This window comes from Loxodonta africana, chromosome 12, assembly GCF_030014295.1.
Source record: "Loxodonta africana isolate mLoxAfr1 chromosome 12, mLoxAfr1.hap2, whole genome shotgun sequence".
Classification (NCBI taxonomy): domain Eukaryota; kingdom Metazoa; phylum Chordata; class Mammalia; order Proboscidea; family Elephantidae; genus Loxodonta; species Loxodonta africana.
In genome coordinates this window covers 9,841,892-9,859,113 of record NC_087353.1, presented here as the reverse complement: position 1 = coordinate 9,859,113, position 17,222 = coordinate 9,841,892, and the positions used below count along the sequence as shown (strand labels likewise).

Below are 17,222 nucleotides of genomic sequence, written 5' to 3'. Positions count from 1 at the left end.
TCAGCAGTTCAAATCCACCAGGTGCTCCTTGGAAACCCTATGGGGCAGTTCTACTCTGTTCTACAGGTTCGCTATGAGTTTTGGTTTGGTATCCTTAATTTCTTCATCTTTAAATTGTTAGTGATCTAATAGTGGACTTGCTAGATGCCACTGCTTTGAGAAGAGATTTAATTCCACCAATTTTTTTTTCAGTGAATTTGAATATATTGTAGTCATATACACACATCAATGACAGACTCAAAACCAAAACAAAGATGTCATGCCCAAGCAGTCTAAAAGCAGCTATCTTATTTTTCTGGAATGGATCAATTTATCAGCCTGCTGGAGAAGCTCATAAAAACAAGCAAAGAAAAAATGCCTTGTTTTCGTTCCAGCTTCATTGAGAATTGATGAAAAAATAATTTCAGAGAGATAATTCAGAAATGGGGGTCACATTTCGGCTCTTCTCAACCATCTGTACTGGGGAATAATTAATAGTCCCTGGTTCATGTACACGGGAGATGTGAAATTCTCTGTGTGATGACATTTTGCCTTGGTTGTACCTCCCTCTCTATACCATCTGGCTTCTTGAAAAGTTTTCTAGCACCAGCAGCTCAGTCATGTCAATAATGAATGCTATGGGTATCTGCACTCTCTGCAGAGGGAGCTGAGCAGACAGGCCCTGGTTCCAGAAATATGCCAAACTACTTTACTCTTTCAAGCACTCAAACGATTCTAAATACCTTCGTTCTATACACTTGTGCCCATGCTCGATCTTCATCTTTCCATGTCAGACATATTTGGCTGCCTCTTTGATGTTAGCAGAATAATTTTTAATGGAGTTTATCCTCAGAGATCATTATAGGGTGAACTACACATGCTACAGAGCCCCGGTGGCACAGTGGTTAAGAGCTCGGCTGCTAACCAAAAGGTCAGCAGTTGGAACACACTGGCAGCTCCTTGGAAATGCTATGGGGCAGTTCTACTCTGTCCTATAGGGTCACTATGAGTCGGAATTGACTCAATGGCAACAGATTTGGTTTTGGTTTAGAAGAAGAAAATTAACTTCTATTATCATAAAAATGAAACACTAATTGCTATATATAAATGCATGCATAAGCTTTAGATATTTCATATGTGCATCTATGAAACAGTAATTGGTCACTGAAGGCAATGCACGATTTAATGAAGGATAATTATATCTTTGGGAGAAACAATAGCATATATAACCTAACCTAACCCATTGCCGTTGAGGTGATTCCAACTCAGAGTAACCCTCTAGGACAGAGTAGAACTGTCCCATAGGGTTTCCAGGGAGCGGCTGGTGGATTCCAAGTGCCAACCTTTTGGTTAGCAGCTGAGCTCTTAACCACTTTGCCATCAGGGCTCCAATTTTCTTCTTAGAAACTGATAAGAATATTTTTTTAGTGTATTGATAATTCTTTCAATATTAATTTGCTATTTATTGATTTATTAATTCAAAACACATTTATTGAGTGCTCATTAAGTGTAAATAGCGCTGAGATAAAAAGTTGAAGTAAAGCCACCTTTTGGAAGCTCGGAGACAGAAACTGAATCATAAAGATGTAAAATACACAGATATGTGTATGTGTGTGTGTACTCTCAGCAGGGGTGTGGAAACTACTGACAGAACTGGGGAAAGAGAGCATCTTTCCTAGCAGTGTACTCCAAATTTGGTCCTTATAATCAAACTATTGTTGTTATCGTTAGTTGCCACTGAGTTGATTCTAACTCCTGGTGACCCTGTGTGTGCAGAGTAGGGCTGCTCCATAGGAATTTAAGGCTGTGAACTTTCAGAAGCAGGTCACCAGGCCGGTCTTCCAAGGTGCCTCTTGTTTCAAGGGTCTGAGCTGCCAACGTTTCGACAGGTAGAATCAAACTACAATTCACATAAACAACACACATTTTCAATTAAGCAGAACAGTATAAAAATATAATCCAGTTTTTTCCTCTACACTCTTTTTTAGGAGAAAAAGGCACAAAATAATAATAATAATTTATTAAAAAAATTACAACCTCAAATTTCCGTCCACTGGAATCACTACAGAATCACCCCGAATTTTTGATCTGTATGTCATTTTTTGCAAATAATGGATGATAAGAATAAAGGTTCCACTCCATGGCCCCAAGGCCTCAGATTCCTCTCTCAGAATCAAAGAGACTCAAGCTTTTTCATTCTGCACTAATTATTAAGGCAGTGTTGTGGTTAAATACTTCAGAAATATTTTCAATAAATATTGAAAGAGAAATCATTTCAGGGTTAGCACACATCTACTAGAAGATTTAATTAATAAGAATATAATTTTCTCCTGAAAATCCTAGATAACTCATATATCGAGGTAATAAAGTTTTCCTGATTATTTATAACAACATGTTTATCACACCCAATATTTGTAATGGCCTTGATTTCCAATTCGGAATGCAACCCATGGGCTCTCTCTTTGTTTAGTTCTACATTAACTCCAAGAATTTTCGTGGGATCTAGATTCCTTGATGGTTATTTTCTAACTTTTTCCATATCCTGTAAGATATAATAAAATGCAGAACTTGAGCTTGTAGTTTCTTAAAATGATCATTGCAATCTCTGAACTATTTGTAGTTATCTACATGTGTGTTATTTTCTCTATGGAATAATGTGGCAAATTATTTTAATCCTAATTTGAGTTCTCCCTGCACAGCCTTAATTATGTTTAAGTTTTAGGGCCCCCTATATATTTCCTTCAAGGCCTTCAGGGGGGCCTTGGCAATGTATTCACATGGTCCTTATATTACCTGTGATTAGCGAAGACCTTTGTGTCTTTCTACTCAACTTCCCCTCCACCTGATGTTCCCCACTGTGGGGTTGTGGGGTGGTATTAGAGGTGCCTTAGGCATTTTTTGGATCTGGCGAAGAGGAAAGGGTTGAGTTGGAGATATATTTAGTTTGGGTTGGGTGGGAGATATAAAAATATGTGTATATATATATACACACACACACACACATATGCATGCTTGTGTGTGTATTTCACACTCATTTCCATGTGTAAATGTATAATTAGGCTCTTGTATTTGCATATTTGAACTTTTTTTCTTAAACAGGAGCCCCCCAAATTGTTTGTTTCAAGCCCTATAAACCCTGTATCTGTCTCTGTGGACAGTACGACTTTCTAAGATTCTTTCTTTCCATCAACTGAAAATAGAAATTGATACAGTCTAAACACAACGCTGTGAAGAAATAGTCTGTTTCCAAACATGTGCAAAAATTTACATAATGTACTTTAAAACTGTTGGTTTTACGTTATCCAATGCTTCTACTCCTTTTATGAACACAAATAGCCAGAAGTTGATTTTGCATTAAAAAACAGAAACAAATACCTTTAAATCTAATGAAACAGTTGAATTCTGTCAAAAGGATATTTCAGATGTCACCGGAGAAATCAGAGTTTCCCAAAGCATGTGCCCTGGGGGAAAGATAGGTGTTCTGCTGGAAGCCAACTGAAAATGCTTAAGCATTAAAGACCTAATGAGCATACTTGTGAAATGGTTTTCCATGGTGGTTCTGCCAGGCTCTCATAGAGAAAGGGACTAAAAGCTGTCAAGAATCTCTACTGCTGTAACCTCCAAAGGCAAAAAGTTAAAAAATAAACCAAAGGAAGAAGGTTCTAATTTTACCCATGATGGCCATACCAATGCAAATAAAATCTCAGACACAATTGTTTCAAGTTTCTCTCTTTCTCTCTATTAGAATTCCTTGTATACTGGTGAGTGATTTCCCCTATTTTTTTATTTATTTTTTGTTCAGGGTAACCTGACTGGCAACCAACGGCTCTCTATCACAGCCCAGCGACTCCATGTCATTGCAGACTGCTCGTTTATACAACACGTGAGCTAACAGTCTTCGACGGGATTTAAATTCAAATTTTGATTTTATTAATCCCTTAAATAGAAGGATGCCAAAAAACTGTACAATTTCAACTGTACTTAAAAAGTAGTTATGAAATATTATTTCATTTAACTCAACAGAGGTTAAAAATTGATGCTAGAAATTCTGACATAACAATGACTCGTGTGATGCGTTACTCTGATTAGTTTCATCAGAAAAAAAATGCATATCAAGTGTCTCCAAAAAATATCTGTTCATGGCTCTCCCTCTTTTTTTTTCCTTTCTTTTTTTTTTTTTTGTTTTTTAATGTACTTCTCTGAATTCATCTTTTACCTTGTCCTCAGCTTACACTAATGCTGGTTTGTGGAGAATACATTTACCCATAAAGTATGGGAAACATCAGTACCTGTTAATAGCAAAAGGACAGCTCGATCCCATGACTTTGAAAGATAGGTCAAAGTTCCTTTCAATTGAAAGAGCAGCTTGCTCTCAATATTGTGGAAAATCGATTCTATACTTACTGCGGTTTATAAAAGTCTCCCTTTAAATTTTGATTTCTCATGCATTTGTAAATATTGACTTACTGCTAATAATTACTAAGAGACTTGTGACCTTTAGTAGAATCAAGGAGTCTTTTTCACTGATCATAATTTTAGGATATAAAAATCTCTAATAGGATAGATAACTATGGGCTCTTTTGACGTATCAGCTGTAGGATTTTTAAAGAGGATTCGCACGTGAAGACTTACTGGTTTAAGTATACATGAGCGGAATGGAAATTTGTGTCAGCTGACCAGTTAATTTTTACTGTAGGCATGATGGCTTAGGCCGGGTAAACTGTGTTCCCTACCTTCATCTCAATTTGTTTGGTGTCTAGATTCTGAAATAGCAGCTTTACTCGAGTTTTTCCATCATCTGAAGATCCCTTAAGCTGAGAGAATTTAAATCTCCAGAGCACATTCTGTAAAGGAATGAAATTAATTAGTCATTCAGAAACAAGAGCTTATTTATTTAATTAACATCTATCAATGCATTAAATAAGCTACTTAAATGCACTGATTTAATTATTTACATTTAAAAAAAGCATGTAATAAATGGTCAGAATCTCTACCTCCGCACTCTGTAATCTATACCAACTGTTGCTTCAAATTCCATCTAGGTTTTTTTTTTTTTCTCCCTCCAGTCAACATTCAAGTAGCTGGTCCCACATACAATCAGCATACATTGTCCTGTCTTCCCATTCCACTTCTATCCTTACTGACCCTCTCTGGTTATTTCCTGTGTTTTCCTGAATGTAGCCTAAAAGTGTCATGAGATTGCTGTTCCGTTTTCTGCTTGGAAAACTTAAAAAAAAAAAAAAATCCATTACAATGTCCAGTTCTTGCAACGCTATATGAGACAGGGTCTAGCAGAGTACAGATAAAAAATGGAAAACTTTAATCCTGACTGACACCAACCCTATCTGTGGCTGTGCACAAATCACTGAATAGAAGTTTCTCCTGAACCAATTTTAAAAATGTAGATAATACTACCTTTTAATACTACTGAAAAAACTACTTAACGTTTACTAAGGGACTTTAGAGATGGAAGGTGCTATATAAATTCTTAACTCTTTTTAATAAAAAAAGGCTGCAGCAAATAAAGGCCGAATGGCTGTCTTTTGTAAAGGATAGTCTTCTAATAAGATACTTCATTAAAATTAATCTTTATCTTTCCAGAGAAAATCCAATATAAAACAACTGTTATTTTGTAGCAAGTTATAGGCTGACTTCTATTAAAAGTTTTTATTTTTTTTAAAAAACATATTTTTCTGTGTCACAAAATCGAGATTAAAAAAAGACAAGCGGGGGCAAAGGGGGTGGGGTGCTGGAGAAAGAGGAGTTTCAAAAGCACTTTTATCTGTTTATTCACAACCTAAACACTGACCTCAAGAATCTTAGCAACAGTCTTCATCTCTCCTTTATACTGAATCTCAGGGCTGAACAGAGTCTCTGCATTGGTAAAATGCCAAAGCATATGTCCTTCTAGATTTTACAAAATTGGGAATACCATTGGATTATAGAGAACAATCTCCCCAGGTCTTTTATTTTCACAACGGGAACCTGGGCTATGCTCACTCAGGCAGGGTCTGCAATTAGGACATCTGTTCTCAACCAGAGTGAGCAAGAAAAAAGGTGTAAAGATAATCATGTCAAGGCCTAACCTGCCTTCATGCAAGTTTGCAAGAACGGGCTGGTGAAATGCCTCCATCTGGGGAGAGAGAGGTGCATTCACTTCCAGCCTGAAGTGGGTGAAGGCAGTATGTGGCAGCTGGAAGAGCATTCTAATTTACTCCAGCTTAAATCCTTTAAGATACTTCCGTTCTAGGGAAAAAAAAAAAAATGTATAACTGTCCTCCCATTTATTTTTTAAGTGCAGAAATAAATTTCCATGGTCAAACACATTGCTTTTCCCATGTCATTTCAGATCTTCTCAGCTAATTTCCTTTGATAAATGTTGAAAACAGTTGATGGTAAATGGATTAATTCTTTGAAATAATGACCTACCTTTTTTTTCTGGCAAGTATAGAAGCCAGTAAGTAAGAAAACTGACCACATGTATGCTTCTGACAAAGTTGTCCATGCAGATGGACAGCATTAAAATTTGGGCAGTTATCAAAACTCAGAATCTCTTCTCTTAAAAGCATTTGGTTAATAAGCACCGTTGCCACATCGTGGGTCTAATTATGACCCAGAAATAATACACAAATGGTCAGCTATAACAGTATGTCCTACAAAAGTATTAATTATCTTGTGAATATAAGCAGGGTACATTCCAATCTGAATATTTCTAAGCCAAAAACTCTATTTTTTTTCATACTGACTTATACAAAGGGCACATGGAGAAAACATCAGTTTCATAATTATTTAGAAACCAGCTATATTGTAGTAAGAATTGAAAACCTATTCATACTGAACATAGAAATGTCACTGAATATTGAAAGAACGCAGATAAGTAAATTAAGGCAACATTATTAAAATTTTCTATACTCATAATCCATTGGTATAACCTTCACAGTTAATCTGGGAATGTTTTTCTTTTAAAAAATTAATTCATATATTTGTAAATACTAAAAACAAACAAAAAAATCTTTTAAAAAGGAGTACATGAAGCAAATCTCTAGAACAATTTTTTTATTCTATCTTGTTTTGTGTCATTTTCAGTTACTATCTGAATATAAACTAAATACATTTGTATTTGGTCAGACTTTTTGAAATGAAGAAGTAATGACAAGAACAATGTGAAGTCAACAGTTCACCTTAAAAGAAAACAAGCTTTAGAAGGTTGAGGTTTGTAAGCATGAGGTGCAAGTGAGCAAAACAAAAGAAAACAAAACAACAGCACCTTATTTGGGTGTTTAGAAGAAACCGATTTAAAGGAAGCAAATACAACATTGACTGGGGTCAAAGGCTCAACTACAGGAAGTAAGAAAGGGCTTGGCCTGAGAAGGCAGAGGTTGTAGCAGGAAAAACTGACACTTGGGGACCAAGAAGTTGGGCTCAGAATATACTCAAAGCATGAACACAGCCATACAGCGTGACAAGGAGATGGTTGCCCAAAGGTAGAGCTACAAGACAAGGTCATCCTCATAAGGGTCACAATTCCAGCAGCTCTTTTCTACCATGTTTAGGTTAGAGGCTTTTCCATAGGGGAGGTCCTGATGGAAAATGCTGGCAGTCATATTCTAGCACAGTCATTTTGCCTGAAGGATATACAGCAGTTTCTGGGTTACCAACCACTGACTTAACTTAGTACAACTTGTAGTTAAGAACATATCCCCATAAAGCCTATTATATTAAAAATTCGAGGTACATACAATGGTTCGTAATAACAAACTGGTGCTACTTTGTGACTCATATCAAAATATTAGTACTACTATTACTGCATTATTACGTTAAAGATGTTTTAGTGAGCGTGGAAGTGTTTCTTTAATGTTTTTTTATGCAGAGAAAGGTACATTATACACTATATACTAAGACAAACAGTTGACTAACTAATGTCAGATATGAACCTACATGTACAAATTCGACTTAAACACAGACTTAGGAACAGAACTCGTTCATAATCCAGGGACTGCTTGTACCGATTTATTTAGCAGAGGAAGGTGGTTAAAGGTTATGTATAAATATATTTTAACAAAAAAGGTTTAGTTTTGTTATATGGTTCAGTTACCAGGAAATTTAAAACATTTTGGCTTTATCCTAAAAGGCCCACTATCTAATTTTATATAAGGTTAAGAAATATATTTTTAACCTTTTAAAATTTTTATCTGATTAATTTCAGAGATAACTAGGTAAGTCATACTGGATGTAGCAATAGGCCCTAAGTAAGCTCTAGGGAAACAGGGAAGAGAACCAACTCGTTGCCGTCAAGTCAATTCTGATTCATGGCGGCCCTACAGGACAGAGTAGAACTGCCCCATAGGGCTTCCAAACAGCACCTGGTGGATTCGAGCTGCCGACCTTTTGGTTAGCAGCCTTTTCTCTTAACCACTACACCACCAGTGTTTTCAGGGGAAAGAGAAAGTCTAATAAAAAGGAAAGTAATAGCCTAAACAAAGAAAGATTTGATGTAGCAGCCAAGGAAGAAAGGAAAATTAGTAGGTAAGTAAAAGCAGAAAATGTGCTATTGAAGTGAGTATGTGGCATCACAGACTTCTACTCCCACCTTGGTGCCCCAGAAACCCCCATCCCAGCCAGTCGGCAGAAACTAAATCCTGGTTGTAAAAAGCTAAGGGCCTGTTTGGTATGCTAGATTTTAGAATGGTTATTTCTTCTAATTTGTTCAGGCTGAGCTGAATATTCCAATGGTATCCTCAGAGGAACATCAAGATTCTGAGTCTGGGGAGGTGGCTTCCTTTCCCTCAAATGTCCAGAGTGTGGGGAGGCTGGCGTGGTCTGCACCATGGACGTGGGGAGAGTGCCAGGTAATCCCCACTTATGAAGTCACTTGGCCCGGCCATTCGAATTTACAAATGTTTGGTCCTAATGGTTGTGCCCCTTGTCGTGTCAGGAGGGCTAAACCCAGGTCAGGAGGGCTAAGAAGGTAGAAATAGACATGGTGTGACTCTCTTAGAGCAGAAGATAAAGTTGGAGAGTAAAACAAATGCCGTGAGTCACAACAGGAAGACAGCTGACATTTGTTGAGCTTACTCTGTGCTGTCGCCATAGTAAACCTTCAACATCAAAATTAGGTTCTTTTTTTTTTTTTGGGAAAAGCTGTATCAGGTGAATAAGCAGCTGACAGAAACACTAACACAAGGTAAATGGCCACGGAGAGTACAGCTATGACCACGTTAAGAACTGCAGGTGTTGGAAATGGTTGATGTTTTGCTCTTTGGAACGAAGAACTCATGAGGCTCTCTCCAGGTAAATGCCTTGTTCCCACAGCAACACCGATGACACAGCTAGCTTTAGCTAGAGTAAAGAACATGGAGGATCTCTCAGGCTGCAGATAGGTGGACTACAGAAACCTGTTCTTAAGATGAAATTTGGAAAATACCAATTCAGATTTCCTGAGACACAAAGCAAGAAATAGAAGCAAACAGTGGTTATACATCAGGCCTTATATTTACAAATTTTATAGAAAATATGTTTCTTACTCTAGGACAGTTATTTCAGAAGGACACATGTAATAAGGTTATCTAGATCTGTCTAAAGACCAAATGACATTAATAGCAAGTTACACAGCCTGTAACTCACAGGTCACCTTTTGTGGAACTCCAGGCAGATAACGGAAAGGGCACCCGACCTGGAGCCAGGAAGTGGTTGACTCTCTGTGGCCTCAGGGCTAAAAGTATTGACCTTGATGTTGGATGGCAGACATGAACTTCCTTTTAAATATAAAATATGTATGTTTATATTGTATTATAACATATATTTTATTATTATGTTGCTGTTGTTAGTTGCCACTGAGTCGATTCCAACTCATGGCGACCCCATGTGTGCAGAGTAGAACTGCTCCACAGGATTTTTAAGGCTGTGACCTTTTGGAAGCAGATAACCAGGCCTGTCTTCTGAGGTACCTCTGGGGGGATTCGAACCACCAACCTTTTGGCTAGTGCTAGAGTGCTTAACTGTTTGCACCACTATAATCCTATTGGAAAAACATCCTAAAAATTTACCTGGGAGGAAATAAACAAATGACCACAATAAATTTTACAGCCTCAGAAGTTTATAAAGTAAGCAGCCCCTTACTCCAGAACAGGGTTTCTCACTCTCTGCACTACTGACATTTTGGGCCCTATCATTCTTTGTTGTGGCGGGCTGTGCTGTGCGTTGTAGTTCACTCACTAGATGCCAGTAATGGCCCCAAGGGTGACAATCCAAAATGTCTCCAGACACTTCCAAATGACCCTGGGAAGAAAACTCACCCCTGACTGAGAACCTCTGCTCTAGAAGAACAGAAAATGAGTGAGGGTAAACAGTGTCACTTCACAAGTGTTCAAGAGCCAGCTGCAATGATTAATTCAGAGCAGAGAGTATCCAGAGGTTTCATACATGTTGTTACGTGCCATCGGGTAGGTTCTGATTCACAGCGACCCCACACACAACGGAATGAAACACTGCCTGGTCTTGCGCCATCCTCACAATTTTTGCTATGCTTGAGTGCACTGTTGCAGCCACCGTGTCAATCCATCTCATGGAGGCTCTTCCTCTTTTTCACTGACCCTCTACTTTACCAAGCAAGATACAAACATAGAGAGTTGGAAATAAACAAGTACATGAAGAGTGACAACTTTTAGGAGCTTTGATATAAGCCTTCATCTATTCATTGTTGACCTTACTGCACAAGGTAAAAAAAAGGCTAATGCTGAACAGTGCACTGAAGTTATGTTGAACAAGTAAATAAAGGTCTTTGAAATTACTATGCATACTATGGTGAATGTAATAAAGACAGAATTCATCACACCAAGAATTTTCCGTTGCGTTCATTCTTAGCAGAGCGAGTAAACACTTTAACATAATACATGATATAATATTGGCTTTATGTTTGTAAAACACGTTCTTAACCCTTATGTAATCAAGTGAAAACTCGGGTCTTTTAGAGATGCTAGTGGAAATGGGTCTAATATCCCATTCGTAGGATTGGTAGTTTGATATCAAGCAAAACTGAAATCAATCTCTCAGCTTTACGTTAGTGGAATCAGCAAACTCAATAAGCTTCACCAGTACAGTTATCATTCGACTGCTGCAAAAATGTTCAGGTTTTAAGTCAAACAGTACTTATTGTTTCTTTTCAAAGTGTTTATTGTCATGGGATCCTCTCCTTGAGCAGGGATGAGAAAAATCATATTGTGTTGTAGTCTCCCCATATCACTCCACGAGGATATGAATGATTTTCACCCAATACTATTTACTTTGTTGTTCTCATTGCCTAGGGTCTAGGGCCTATGAAAATCTTGGGGCGCTGAACTAATACAAAGGAGATAGTCTGTGAAAGCACAGATTGCTCTTACGTGCATTCACGATAAACCAGAGCTGGTGATTGTTAGCAGACATTGACAAGTGTTACATTCTCTGCAGTGGGATTCGAGATCTATTACCGAATGGAGTTGCCATGTATTTACTGCTTGGCATCTTACCTTTGTTTTACTGTCAAAACAGGTGAATCCCAAAGCGAAATCCACCGTGAAACACAGCATTTCTCCTTGCCAGCTGCACAGGTATGTTTTGGACTAGAAAAAAAAAAAAAAGGATTAATTTTGAGAAAAATTTCTTTAATAATGTTACTTCATGCTAGTTAAGTGGTTGCAATATTCCCTTCCCCCCACGGCCAAAAGATACTTTTTTTAAAAGTCCTATCATGCAAATCACATGCATGAGACAGGAGGATCCAGGCCCTATGAAACCTTCGTCAATATTTTGGACACAGGCAGCTCCTTCTTGTGTTTTGCCTATGAGCAACTATTTCCACATTTGTTAGGCAGTCTTTATAGGCATCCCTCTAACTAAAAACAAAGGAACACAATGGGCAGCCTAACAAATCTTTATTCTCCAAAGCATTTTTGAAAACACATTTTAGATTTCTAAATTTTCGTTTTGCTAACTCATTAAAAAAAGAATCTACTGAGTAACAGGTTCATTTGGCTTTTGGTCATAAAACTCATCTCCGGACAAAAAGTCAGTGGAGGGCAAGTGATAGACACGTTCCAGCACAGTCTCGACATGGCTCTTCCTTGGGAGCCATTCTAAAAAAAAAAAAAGAGCAGTATAATTCAAAACACCACGCAAAATGACAAACAGCAGCAATGGCAACACAAAGAACACAAACACAAACTAAAAACAACTCACAAAGTGAGAAAATGGCTGCAGTAATGACTCAGCGTGGGCATTCCACCTCGTTACGATGGTTTGGTTTGGCTGAGAGGTCAGTCTCTGCTGACACTACCTTTTACTGACAAAAAATCCATGGACAGAGAATCTCTAGCCTCTATAGTTTCAAAGTGGTAAGAGGCCTTGAGTACTTGTGGTTACACTACCAGTCATGTTGGCTAAAAACACTGAAGAGCAGGAATTTTTGCTTTAAAATTTTCACACTACTCTAAACAAAAGGTATAAATAAGAACGCATGAAGTAAAATTATGTTGGTAAAAATTATTTTGAAAAAACCCTCTGTTATTAATCTACAGGTAAAATTTTCTCATTCAGAAGGGAACCTGAAAACATCAGTGTGAATAGGGAAAAGAAAATAGTAATTTTTGGATGCTTATTATGTGTCGGAATCAACTCAATGGCACACAATAACAACATGATGTCCAGGTGATTAACGTATAACATCTCTCTGAATCTGCACGCTGACCTTACCTTACAGGTGAGGAAGCCACTTGTTCACATGGCTAACAAACAGCAAAGGCAGGAGGGCAGCCCCAGACTTACTCATTCCAGGGCACATAGCACCTCCCTGCACACTGCTCGATGTGCTTAGTATAGCATCATGCTTGCATCATCGTGAAGTGTCTCAGTGATGTTTGCTAAATGATCGATGATGCTCAAATATTTTCATCATTGATCTCTTGTTCTGCCACAATTCTCTTTTTCTATTAAATGAGTAAATACCTGGAATATTCTTTTAGATCTGTCAACAATCCTACCGAGGTTGTTATCAACATATTAGGCCAGATTCTGCAATGCTAACCTCTTAGAATGAACAGCAATAGACAGAGAAGGAAAGCAGCATGCTGGCCCAAGAGGTAGAAGGAAACTATTTACCTCGGTCTTAAACTCCTCCTTCTTGGCTCTCCCTTCACACAGCCAATCTTCTCAATTCCTTAAAGATCTCACCAGTTGTATGATCGTCCAAAGTGTTCCCAGTCAATATCATGCACATAGCAGGTGCTCACTAAATATGCTCTAAACTATTGGTGTTTTGGGGGTGAGAATGGGGAAAATGGATCTCAACCAACAGTTGAAAAAAAAATAGAGTACTAGCTAGTTGCTCATTTTTGAGTTTTTCTTTCTTTTTTTTTCTAAACATGCCCCAGAGTAAGAGAACTACTGAGACTAGCACAATTAGTGAAAAATTCTTAGTGAAAACTTACCTTTCACTGATATTTCAAGGTCCCTGAGAAGTAAGGTTTGTACTAAGTCTGAAAACTATCCAACTTCTAGAATGTAAATCCAGTGATTATAAAATATGAAATGCAAGTATTCTGAGGGTGGTTTCTATGTTTTATGTGAACTAAATAACTAGCGCCATAAGGTATACAGAAATTGTAAACATCAGTTGATGCCCCTGGATGGCAACTCACACATATTATTATTCAGCTCTTACATCCTATCTTTGGCCTTATTTTTGGGGATGGAGAAAAAGTTTATAAAGAAAGGTTGCATACTGCATACTGGGTGTTTGCATAATCCTTAAGGGGACTGGGGATACAGGGAAAAGAGGAGAAAAGGCTTCAGTTTAAGGTGTCCCTGGCTATATAAAATCCCATTTTCAGAGTCGAATCTGTCAATAGCTTTCCAGACATATAGAGCATCTACTTATTTGTATTTTTAGAATCTGTGAAAAAATATTAACAAATCTCAGCTTCTCCTTTAGAGCTGTACTTACTGTCACAAAGAAATCATATCACAGTACTTTATAAACACAGTAATTTCAATTTAGTGAACATACAAAATGAAGTAATTATTTTCAAACTCCTATTGTATGTAATCCTTTCTTCCCCTTAGTACCTTACAAAAAACTCAAATTGGCACACGCATCCTAAGTTCTTTGGGTTTGCTTTACAGGTTGTTTCACCTATCAGGAGGGTGCTTGTGGAGTTCCTGTCTATATATATATATATATATATGGGATATTCTATTTTTTAAAAGATAACTTTGTAGATTATTCAAAAAAATTTTTTATCTTTGTTGTTGTTAGGTGCCGTTCAGTCAGTTCTGACAGATAGCAACTCTATAGGACAGAGCAGAACTGCCCCATAGGGCTTCCAAGGAGCAGCTGGTAGATTTGAACTGCTGACCTTCTGGTTAGCAGCTGAGCTCTTAACCACTACACCAGTAGGGCTCCTTTATACTTTTAGTAATTTAAAAATTGCTTGTATTTTTCTCAGTGTTTTCCAAGCTCGTATTTCCCTTACATGTAGGAAAGAATTTTCATGCAATTAATTTGGGAGAATTTTTTTGGAAATTGTCTAAGACCTTGAAGCTATAGTAATAACTTATTGGAATAACAGAAATTAATAATTACCAATTATAGTTATATGTGGAATACATAATAGTTTGAGGAGTGGGAAGACTGCTTGTCTAGTTGGCCTCTTTGTCCTAGCACAGGCTATAGCGACCTATAGAAAAACGCTCACCCGTTGACCTCAGCGATAGGTATCCTACAAAACTTTTAAAATAAACTCATGAGTTCATGAAAAATGTTCTAAGTACCTGCTTCTACAACTGAACAAAATTTAAAATAGCATGTCAGATATTTTAAGAACTTTTTTATGTGAAGATATCAAAGAGGTCTTATTATCAAAAGCTTAGGAGGACAATGGCTTTGAAGTTCAGATTTGGAACAAACTAAACCAAGAGCAATTGCCCAAAGCCTAAAGCTCCGAATTACCTAGAGAGTTAAAAAATAAATAAATAAAACTAAAAACAAAACAAGGATACAAACAATAAAAGAAGCTTTCTTATCTATATTCTCTCAACAGCAAGAACAAAGATGAGACAGTTCTGTTGCTTAAGCATAATGTTATACCTTTAAGAAATGACAGGCACAAATAACCCCTTTGGGTTTCCTTGTTCCAGGAAGGAGAATGGTCTTAAAATGATAAACAATAAAACAACATAAAAAAGGAACCAGAGTCCAATAAAGGTAAGATAATAGTAAGTATACACCTAGCTGGCTTTGTTAAAATTTTAGGCCCTGGGTAAATTCTAATACAGCCATGTGTTAGAGATACCAACCGTGTCTGCCATGGGGCTGGATTTCTATCCTGTCTGCCTCTCAGGGATATTGTAAAAATCTAATGAGCCCATCAGTCAAACAGCTTTTAGAGTAAAAATACAGATTAGCTCTTACCTTGTCCCTCACAGTATGCTGGCAAGTGGGGTTGCTGTAGTGAACTTAATAGACACAGCTCCTGGTCTCATGGACCTGACAGCCTACCTAGGGAGACAGGCTTCGAAAAGACTAATGATTCTCTAGAAATGAATGCTGTGAAGGAGATGGACAAGGGGCTACGTGAACATGCATTAGGAAAAACCTAACACAATCTAGGAACCAAAGGCATCTTTGGGAAATGGATGGTTAAGCTTGACAGTGGAGGAGGACTTGTTTGGAAAAGGGAGGAAGGCAGAGAGATCTCTACCACCATCTGTCGATGTGTCAGACTGTGGCGGCTTGCATGTTGCCTTGATGCTGGAAGCTTTGTCACCAGTATTTCAGATACCAGCAGGGCTACCCATGGTAAACAGGTTTCAGCAGAGCTTTCAGACCAAGACAAACTAGGAAGAAAGGCTGGCAATCTACTTCAGAACATTAGCCAAAGAAAACCTGATGGATTACACGGAATACTGCCTGATGTAGTGCTGAAAGATGAGCCCCCTGGGTAGGGGAGAACACAAAATACACAGTGGCCACAACAATGGACTCCAACAATCACGAAGATGGTGCAGGAATGGGTAACACTTAGTTTTGTTGTACATGGGGTCACCATGAGAAACTGACTCCCCAGCAACTCACAACCACAAGGAGAGATCCGTCTTGGTGGGAGTGGAACTTGGGTGGAGAGATGAAGGTACAGGGGCATACAGGGAACTCACCATACAGGTCTCTGCAGGCTACGTTAAGGACTTGGATTTTACTTAAGGGCCAATGCAAAGTCACCGAATGGTTGCAGATGATGTGATCACCATTTGGGTTTAAAGAAGATCACACTCTGAACAGTATAGATTAGAGGATTATAATTAAAGGGGCTGTAAGAATGTATGGGATTATCCTTTTTATTTAAAAGCATTCCCTTATTGTAGACCAAGTAGCCTGATCTCCTAAATTCATACAGCTTCTTAGCAGAGACAAGAACTCAGGATTTCCAGCCTAGAACCTGTGTTCCTTTCATTGTTTTAGGGTCTGGCCCTGGGACGGCCCATCTCAGCACTGACTGTAAGGTGACAAAGCTGGTATGCAGTGTTGTTCCTTCCTCTCTTCATGCAGCATGTCCTGGCCTCTTTTGGTGTCCCAACCCTAAGAATCAAAGACCTCATTCTGTACTAACAGCCATACCTGATCAGCTGCTACTCAATTTAAAAGGCTATAAAACTTGGTCATTAAAATCATTAAAGGGATATAAGGGTTCACTGGGATATGTAAAACCCATTGCTGTTGAGTTGATTCTGATTCATACTGGCCCTAGGGGAGAGAGTAGAACGGCCCCATGGTTTTCAAAGAGGGGTGACCTTTTGCTTAGCAGCCAAGCTCTTAACCACTGTGCCACCAGGGCTCCAGTGTACGTAAAGCACACCATTTTTCAAGTGAACGACCCGCTGGAACACTTCGATGTGTGGGAACTGGTCAAGAGGAAAAGTTTACTTATGTCTTTAAAATTTATAATTAATTAACTTTTTAAAGTGTTTTTTTTTTTTTTTTATTTTAACTTTGAGATAATTATTGCTTAACGTTCAGTTGTAAGAAATGATACACGGAAATTCCATGTACCCTTTACCTAGTTTCAACCAATGGCAGCATCTCAAAAATATCACAACCAGGATATTGGCATTGATACAGTTAAAATAAAAAATTTTTATCATCTTAAAAAATCCGTCACGTTGTCCTTTTATAGCCACACCCACTTCCCTCATGCCCTCACTATCTCCTTAAC

The 17,222-nt window shown here is 38.0% G+C and overlaps 1 protein-coding gene across 1 annotated transcript in view; it reads right to left on the bottom strand.

The window, feature by feature from the left end:
* SNTG2 (syntrophin gamma 2) overlaps window positions 1–17,222 on the bottom strand; it is a 312,764-nt gene that overhangs the window by 37,610 nt on the left and 257,932 nt on the right. Inside the window, exons 14-15 of the mRNA XM_023550388.2 lie at window positions 11,487–11,579; window positions 4,713–4,823 (exon numbers count right to left, since the gene is read on the bottom strand). Of these exons, the coding sequence (XP_023406156.1) occupies window positions 4,713–4,823; window positions 11,487–11,579 (204 nt within the window). The remainder of the gene's footprint in view (window positions 1–4,712; window positions 4,824–11,486; window positions 11,580–17,222) is intronic.